The sequence below is a fragment of the Rhinolophus sinicus genome, linkage group LG09 (genome assembly GCF_036562045.2).
Source record: "Rhinolophus sinicus isolate RSC01 linkage group LG09, ASM3656204v1, whole genome shotgun sequence".
Taxonomy (NCBI): Eukaryota; Metazoa; Chordata; class Mammalia; order Chiroptera; family Rhinolophidae; genus Rhinolophus; species Rhinolophus sinicus.
Window position 1 is genome coordinate 728,063 of NC_133758.1, and position 9,438 is coordinate 737,500.

The 9,438-nt window shown below is 51.0% G+C and overlaps 1 protein-coding gene across 2 annotated transcripts in view; it reads right to left on the reverse strand.

Moving 5' to 3' along the window:
• Positions 1 to 2,126: 2,126 nt before the first annotated feature.
• The window catches only part of SALL3 (spalt like transcription factor 3), a 21,761-nt gene continuing 14,449 nt past the window's right edge, over positions 2,127 to 9,438 (reverse strand). The window contains exons 2-4 of one of the 2 annotated variants that reach the window (XM_074339814.1): positions 9,018 to 9,438; positions 8,461 to 8,801; positions 2,129 to 7,207 (exon numbers count right to left, since the gene is read on the reverse strand). The exon at positions 9,018 to 9,438 is cut by the window's right edge and continues 2,492 nt beyond it. In XM_074339814.1, the coding sequence (XP_074195915.1) occupies positions 6,776 to 7,207; positions 8,461 to 8,801; positions 9,018 to 9,438 (1,194 nt within the window). In that variant the 3' untranslated portion in view covers positions 2,129 to 6,775. Of the gene's footprint in view, positions 7,208 to 8,460 lie in introns of both variants that reach the window. The other variant, XM_074339813.1, reaches the window with a different exon arrangement.

The window sequence follows — 9,438 nt, forward strand, 5'->3', positions numbered from 1 at the left end:
CCCCGAGGCCCAGCAGGTGAGGCTGGTACCCCTGTGCCATCTGCATACAGGCCGGGGTACCACTGAGGTGGCTTGTTTGTCCCACACTGAAGCCAGCAGTCCCAGAGGGCGTCAGGACGCTCACGTGTCTCTGCTTCCCTTTGCAGGGCTCCTGAGGAAAACCTGAATTCATCTTCAGTGACACAGCACGTCCAGCCCCGAGTTTCATTTCTTTGAAGACCGCCAGCTTGGTGTTTCTAAACTGAGGATGTAAGTCAGGCCACTGGAGAAAAAGGTTTTGGGGTTCAGAGTTTAGCCTCGGGGAAATCCGTGAACAGCCAAATTAGGATTTTAATTTGAAACTCGCTCTCCTCCTGCTCTCCAGCGGAACAGTTGCCAACAGTGGTGGGAGCAAGGTTGAAACAGAAAAAACAGAGAGGCAGGTCTTGAGGTTGCAAGGAGTCAATGATGAATGAGTGTGTGGGAGAGTAAGTTACACACTGAGCTATGGAACAAACTGGGATTAGGAAACACGTGTGGGGCATTCCCAGGAAACGCTAGCTGTTTACACACATCTGTGGATAAAGCTCGTTCCCCCACGTTGCTGATGGCTCTTCACAGCAAGTCTGTGAGGCTAAGCCGCTCTGAGCTCCGAAACTCGGAAGTGCTGGTGAGCCTTACATCCAGCGTCTCTGCGTGTCTTCACCCCCATTGCGGGGGGCGTTTCCAGACTGGCTTCTTCAGAAACAGGTGCTCCCTTCTCAGCATGGAGGCAATCAAGCTCTAGGTTTCCAGGTGAGGTGCCAGGCCGCTCGACTTCCTGCTCAGAGGTGACCTATGTCACGTGACAGGCGTGCTCACCTGCTGACAGAGTGCCACGACGGTCCCCAGCTGGTGAATGATGCCCAGGCAGGACACGTCTGGTCGCAGAGCAGCTCTTGGTGGCCCCCAGCCCAGCCTCGTAAGGTGAGCGGCTCACCCGCATCCAATGCTGTTACTGAAACTCACCCACAAGGCAAAACACAGGAGGGAGAAAGGACAAGCCCGGAAGAAGAGAAAGGAAACCCTCGCGGTTCTCGCGCTCTGCAGTCACCCCCAGAGAACTGCTAGCAGGCCAGATGATTTCCGAGGAAAAACAAGACAACTCTAGGCTTATTTGTGAAGGAAAATGGATTTGTAATTCAAAATCTAATTTATCTTTAAATAATGCAAATGAGTGGGGACATTTCTAGATAGTTTTTCATTATTTATCCCTAGCCAACTTTCACCATCCAAAGTGTGGAAATATTTTTTTCTAAGCCTGCTTGTTTTTCTTTAGTGGTGGTGTTTGCGGGACGGTACGACATACTTCTTCTGGGTAATTTCAGGTCATAACAAGAGCTGTTTTTAAATTGTTCTTGATATAGCAAATAGGAAAAATAAAACAAATGTTTTTTATCATAAATGTAATCAAAGACCCGACAGTTATAAAAGATATGTGATGGCTTTTGTCCTTTAGATATTTATATCCCTCCTGGTGAAACCTTATTAAAATGCAGGTGTCCTTTAAGTTAAGCTAGAAAGAAAATAAGTCCACGGAGCCAGTGGGTACCTAACGTGCCAGGATGGAATGAAGGAAATAAGTCACACTTCTCTAAAAATTCTAGCTCCTAAGATCACTCTTGGATTTTAAAAGACGTGCATCTTACCAACTTAGAAGGTACAGAGGGGCTACAAAATTCCCACACTCACAAATCATCCCACTGGACCCAGACATCTGTGTGCGTGTGTGTGAGTCACATGGGTGGTGGTGGGGGCATACCGAGGCCCTTGCACCCTTCTCCTCCTGGGCTTGACTGATGGCTGTGTTTTTCATTCAGTGACGTAAAGTACCGGTGACATAACAGAGCCTGAATGCACTCTGCCACCAGCGACATCTCTTTCCTGTCTCAGCAGCCTGATTACTTCCCACTGGGTTACCCCAGGCCCAGGTGGGTGAACCAGAGGCAGAGCTGCCCAAGGGCCATCAGTGACACTTCCAAAGAAGGGAGACCGAGAAACGCAGCCATGGTTCTAAGTTAGGACAGGAAAACCATGCTAACAATTTAGGTTCTTCAACACGCACTCCGAGAACAAGGAATAACCATCGCTTTACATCACGCGGCCTCCTGAAAATGTACGTGTGACGCCTTAACGCCAAGCTGCACTGTGCCCGTGTGGGCCACGCACGTGACCAAAACCAAATCACTCCTAACAGACCATTTTTAATAGAAAATGCAGTAAGCACAATGTTCACAGAGCTTGATTTTATTTTACCTTAAATATAGTTGCATTCTTAAAAGATTCAATAAATTCCATGATTTTTTTTTTTAATTAAAGATACCAACACATTTTTTATGGTCCAAAAATGATTCCACATATTTTCTTTAGCAAAGTCATTTGTAATAGATCTCTCATATTTATATTGTTAGATTATCATTTGTATTTTGTCTATAAATACTGTCAATGAATCTGTCTAGTGAATTTTGGGGAGAAAAAGGAAGGTATCCATTAGTGGTAGTTCTTTAAAAATAAGACAAAACCGAAACACTGAGTTTTAGAAAAGGATTTACCACCATCAAGCTCTCCCTCGTTCTTACAGACGAGGAAGTGGACGGAGGGGCAGTGAGGCCCCCCGCTCGGCGGAGCCCACGGGGCAGCCCGGACGCCTTAGGCCTGCCGAGTCAGTACAGACACGTGGGCAGGAGAACGGCAGGAGGACGCCCCCACGTGACTCACTTTAAACTGTTCCCTTCTTAAAGAATGCTGAAGTAACACTCAATAATATTTCCCACGCAAACAAAAAAGGAAAGGGGAGTCTCCTCCCAGTTTTGTAGATCCGACTTTAATGTGGCTGACACTCAGCAAACAGACCTGCGACTGCAGCCACTTGGCAGCCTGTTTGCCACATGTCACGAGAAACTTCCCAAGGAATAAACAAGTGTCCCTCCGTACCCCAGTCTGGCAATTAGTGAGTGAGCACCGGCTTTGGCCACAAATGTGACATTACCAGCTGCCTACCAGCATGCACGGGGAAGAGAAATGCACGCTTTGGACTTGTGCGGCCCCAGGCACCAGCCAGTGCATACGGTGAGGGGAGGCCGGTCGGGCTGGACACGGCCACACAGCCGAGTGAGAGCAGTGGCCCTGACGTTGGCCGTGCTTGTGAAGCTCAGGCTAGAGCCGGCCATGTCCACCACACAGACAACAGGTGGGCAGGGGCCATACCACCTTCCAGCTGCCGTGGGGACAAAATCAAACAGTGGAGAGTTTAAGAACAATTGCTTTTCAGCCCTATAGCAATCCTTTTTAATTGGGTTTAAATGTGAATGACTCCTGTAATGCACTTGGAATAGAAATAAATTTAAACAAATAATGTGTAGAGCTGTGGCATTTATGATTTTCTGATGTCTGGCCTAAGCCACTCGAGTTGATGTCACAGGAAGTAAATAGCCAGGCGTGTTACACCAAATCACCTCTGGTTTTACAAAGGAACTATTTTTGAAATAAGAAGTGTACCTCTTTTCTTCGTGCATTTTCATTTACATATTACATTATTACAGTATTTTCTTATATTATTTTTAGATGGTTGCAAGAATCGTTACTATTTTCTTACCATTTAAAAAAAATTGAATTTACTCTCTGATTTCGTCACTTTCCATCCCCTAATCCTGTTGTAGCTCTGAAACCCGCATAGTTTAATTCCTCAGGCTGGTGATATGTACTGGAGGGCTGCCCTGGGCTATTAGTTTGGTGGTTAGTATCTTTATCAGTCCTTTAAAATCACCCGGCACTTTCCAGGTAAAAATTACTGTGGCTTCTAGGTATGAAGCAGTTACTTAAGAAAAAAAGAAGAAAGAGGTTGTAGATGTTGAAATTATTTGATGTTTTAAGTCTTATCAAATGCTCTGGGTGAGGTAAGCTTGTCTGAGAGTAAAAATCACCTTCCATCTGAACCAAGGACTGGCACTGCTGGGGGTCACGCTGGCACCCTCCTGCCCGTGTCCTTCCTCGAACGTGCTGTGGTGCACGGCTACTTTGTTTCCAAATGACCCGAAAAGCCACCATTGTCAGAATGCTGACGATGGCAGGTAATTCAGAGTGCAGTCATTTTTGGACACTGTAAGTAGGCATTTCAACTACATCTCCTTCCATCAAGGATGTAAAAAAATCCAGAACTAGCAGGGTGCATTTTTATTTTAGAAAAAAGTGGTGAAAAATAAAAATTTCAAGACCAATCAAGAAACGTTGAGATACTGCTTAAATCTAAGCTGTCAACCGCGATGCCTGTCCTTGGAGAAACACCACAGGTGTCGCTCCACCATGAATGACCATAACCTAAGGTTCCACTGCTTCCATTTGAATAATCAAGGAACGTAATTCAGAAGTAAGACCACATCCTGCATTTTATTCAATTCCATATGACAAAAATAGTAACCTAGACTAAGACACCCATTTAATCAGCAGATGTGTCGACCCACAGATTTCATCATAAAAAATATGGGCTCCAGGTGACAGGCCCAGCTGGCCCAGGGCGGCCCTGGCCCCACATGGCGCTGCGGTAGAAAAATAGTGTGTCTTCACCATGCAGAGAGGGGCACGAGCCCTGAGTGCAGCACGGTCAGCGTCACTGCCTTCACGAGCCATCTTATGTACAACACTTACATTTCTCTTTTAAGTTATATACACAGCATTTTCAGAGGAGAGCGAACACTGCACAGTACCGAACACTAACAAAGAAAGAAAAAAAACAATTCACGCCGAAAAGGACACAGATAAATAGAAGAAGATTCAAGTGCTGGAACACAGGGTCAGGGAGCCACCTCCGTCTTCTCTTCCAGGAGCTGACACAGCCCCTCTCATCCCCGGGGAAGAGATGTCACACCGTGGGGACGGGCTGTCTCTTCACCGCGGAAAACAGCTGTAGAGAGGGTTCAGTGTTCATTTCTGACAGAAATAAACAGCCAAGTCTGCCTTTTTATGAGTCTTCAACTCTCTTTCTGTTCGGTGACACAACGAGATTTGCTGCTGCTGTGGGTGTGTTGGGAAGATTGTCCTATTTTTCTATTTCGACTGGGAAGATGTCACTGTCTGATTCCTTCTTCAGGGGCACACGCGCCAGCAGTGTCCCCCGGCCACCCAGGATGTCTCTGGGAGTGTTGGGGGAAGTTCACAGTCAGACTCCAGCCCACTTGCCACACACAAAATGAGGTAGAACACGCACCCGCCCGCGGCCCCGCCACCCGCGCCGCTGCCTCAGGGCCCCTCCTCACTCGAAGCGACTCAGCAAAGTCCCCAGCTTCAGATGGTGCTCTGGAGAATCAGATGACACTGTGCTTGGTTTTCACCCGACAAGACAATAAATAAATCAAGAACTGAGCAAATTCCCCAGTTGTGACTGATTATACTGCCAGACACGGGTACTTCTCCCCAGGACACGGCGCCCAGTACTCGCAGGCAGTCAGCCCTCGTGGGTGTGCGAGGAGAGAGGGCTACAGTACATCACACTCACGTCCTCTCACTTCCCACCTGTGCTGCTGTCACAGCCCTCAGGTGAGTGCAGCAGAGTCTCGTCAGGGTGATCAGGTTCTAAGTGGGCTTTGCAGGAAAGTTAAATAAAGCATCTTAACTTAAGGAGTGGCAGGCAGGCCCTAGTTTACTGAGGACTGACACGTCCTGCTGGTTTTCCTGTTTAAGGAGCACAGGCTTCATGTTGCCTGAAGACAAAACAGGAAATGGTAATAGCTTTCTTCATTTTCCTTACATCAAAGCACTATTTATAAAATGCTTTACATATTTTTAAATTTGCAAATTATAGACAAACCTCCGTAATACAAAATACTAAAAGTGCAATAGTATAAATTAAGAGTTTGCAACCACATTATACAAACATTACCTTTTTATTGTACAGCTTTGATACGTGAAATATTTACTCACAACTGTCTACAATGTTGTGAATTATTTACGGTGACGTTTGTCTGTAACTTGTTCCCAGTCGCTGGGCTACAGACCACACTAGAGAACAACTGTGCACATAGCAGCTACAAACATTTAAATTAAAAAGAAAAAGAAAAAAAAAAGGCTTGTTACTGACAGGTATTTGCACACAAAAAGCATGCTATCTTTCCGAACAGAACTCCACAATTTTGCCTGCATTGAAATAACCCACTTATTTATAGCAAAACAAATCTTGCTTAAAAAAACAAACAAAAAAACCCCCCACACAGCCAGATGTATTCTGCAGTACAAAAGCTACCTCTAGAGTCGGGCTGCGTTGTCTGTTACCCGCATAATCGGAACATTATAAATACTACAGACAAAGGTGCTGCCGTAGGATGCAGCGTGGGGAGGACCAGACCACGTCTTTAAGATAAGAGTTCTGAGAACAGAGTTCAAGTTTCTAACCACTGCGAACAAAACCATCCGATGAGTGTCACCGGAACAGCTTAGGGGACCCTCGCTCCCTCTCGGGATTATCAGGTTTCAGGAGAAACCAAGTGGATGTGCTCTGAGCCCTTTATTCCCAAGGCAGCTTTCCAGGACTTGTGTGTGACATTTATGTCACAGGCTGCAGAATTCTCAAGCACAGTCTGGCTCCCCAAGGGCACGGAGGAGCATGCAGGGCTTACGAGATGACCCTGTGGCAGCAACACAGTTAACGTATTTTCTGCCGTGGGGACGATTTTAAGGAGGCCCCGGGCACGGCATATGAGCAGCCTGATGGTCACACGTCACTGTGTACGAGGGACAGAGCGGGCGGACGCCGCAGTGCGCTCAGCTAGTTAATCCCAATCTCCTTGTTGTCCTCAATAAACCTGGTGAACGGCCGGCTGGCCCCCGTCTCCGAGCTGGCTTTGTCCAGGCCCACCATGGGCGGGCTACTCCCTGAACGTGCCTTGTCCATCCCAGCAGTCAGGGAACCCAGGGGGGGCATGGCGCTTCCGCCGAGACTTACAGGGAGCTGGGGGACGCCTCCGTTCTGGATGACAGAAATCTCATTGTTCTTTAGGGCCAGACCGTTGCTGATCGCGGCGGCGTACTGGTTCCAGAAACTGGGGTCAACATTCATTGCTCGAGCTGCCAGGTCTTTCTGGAACATCTCCGAGAATTTGAGGGCATCGCCGCCTAGCAGAGCCATGGGGTTTTCCACCGACAGGCGGCGGCCGCGCCTGGCAGGGGCGTTGTTCCACATGTGCGTGCCCATGTGCACCTGCGTGTGAGACACGGAGAGACAAGCCACAGGTCAGCAAGCAGCCCTGCAGGCGGTGTGCCCCTCTGCACACTTCACAGCGCCATCCAGAAACATCAGGCCTTGGTCACAACTGGGCCTTTTCCCCATCCCAAGCGGGTCCTTAGTGTGGGGACAACAAAACATGGTTAGGTGCGCTTTGCTGAGCATCTCTTACATAAATATGCAATGTTTCTTTTTACTAAATACAAAAAGCAAAACCAGTCAATGCATTAAGGAATGTTTCTTCCAGCTGTCACACCTGCTAGAATAATCCCTGCTACGGTGTAAGACCTACAAGGCCCCTTAGAGGTCGCTCCCGCCCAGGTGCCCCCTTGCTCCTGCGCACCCGGGGGTCCTTTGCGCCTTTCCTGCCCCCTTTAGTGTCCTGCACTTGGGGCCCCTGCATCACTGAGCCTCTCTCCTCTGTCACTTTCTCCCAAACACGGAGGAAGCGTTCTGGGCATCTGTGGTTGGCAGAGACCGCAGATGGCTCTCGTCCTCCCTGTAGGCAGAAGCCACAGGTGCTGGTCTTTCATGGTCTCTGACGAGGCCACTGAGACCTGGGCAGGCACGTGATATGGATGGAGAGCACACATTTAGCTGAGATGCCGACACTGGCCTGCACGTGCCGTCTGGCACCCTGTCACACGCTTTGCCTCCCAGGGGACACATGTGGCATGGCTGTGATCTTAACTGTGAACATAGCACCACACCGTTGGCCACTGGCCGTCAGGCTGCGTGGCTTCTCTCCACATGCCCACCACTGGTCTCAGCAGCCACGTGGACAAAACAACAGGACCCACCTGGCCCTGCTTTACACTGTTGGTGTCGTGGGTAAGTGTCCAAAGGCCCCGTTTATCTCGTGCTGTGTCCCAGACTCATGAAAGCCTGGGCCTTGGGTCTGCCCACCCACAACAAAGTGTGCGTCACCCCCGGCACAGGCTCCTGTGGGGAGGTGGGGCCAGCGCGGGAAGGTGACACCCTCGCTGCAGCCGAACAGCACGTGCACCTCGGCCACTGTGAGTGCGTGAGCTCGTGCACACCCACTGCTCACGCCTGCATGTGCGTGAACCAGCCCTACAGGCACTCGCACAGTCTGTGTGGGCTCCCGGCATCTCGTCCCCTGGCCAGGACCACGGCGGGAGCCCCACCTGCTGCCCCATCTGCTGTACCGCGGGGAGGGGCATCCCCGGCAGTGTCCCGGGGACTCAGGTGCCAGCCTGTGCCCTCACCTTGAGGTTGCCCTTGGTGGTGAACGCTCTCCCGCAGATGGTGCAGCCGAACGGCTTCTCCCCCGTGTGAGTGCGCTCGTGGATCTGCAAGGCGCTGGCCGAGGAGAAGGTCTTCCCACACGACTGGCAGTTGTGCTGCTTGGGCGTCCGGCGTGGCGGGGGGGCCAGCATGGGTGCGAGGCCGGGGCTCAGCACTGTGTGTGGCCCGGTGGGCACCTGGGCCGTGGCTGGCAGGGGCGGGCCCTCGCCCAGCGTGATGGCTTTGCTGTGCCCGTTCACTTCCATTTTGATGGTGGCGGGCGTGGAGCCGGTGAGCAGGCTAGGAGCGCTTTGGCTGGGACCTAGAGCAAAGTTGGGGTCACACAACTGAGAAGGCAGCTCCCTCAGTTTGTGCGTCAGCAAATGCTGCTTTAAGTTCCCCGTAGTGGAGCACCCGCGCCCGCAGACCGCGCACACGAACGGGCGCTCCTGGGTGTGGCTGCGGTAGTGGATTTGCAACGCGCTCCTGCACGCGAAGGGCTTGCCACAGACACGACACACAGTGCTGTCACACTTACCCCGTTCTCTGCTCAGGAACAGCAGGCCGAAGGGGGCCTCCTCCTTGATGGCCGGCCGGCCCGGGTGGGCGGCTGTCAGGTCCAGCGCGCCTCCGTTCTCAGGCGCGGGCGGAGGGCTGTCTGGCCTCTCTGTCTTCAGCGGTAGGTCCTGCGGCTCCTCCTGGTGGCCGAGGCCTGGGGACTTGGAGGGCAGGCTCTCACTGTTGCTGTTCACAGGGGACAGGGCCTGCATGGACGCCGACGACTCGGACAGGGCTGGGCTGCCCGCGCTCCGGCTCTCCAGGTCGCCCGCGGCAGACGAGGAGTCATTGCTCAGCCGGTCGCTGTCCCCGGACCCGTTCTCCACGGCCTTCAGGGGGGTCAGCTGCGGGCAGCTCATGGCCGAGTCCATCATCTTCATCTGGTTCTCCAGGGCGGCGAT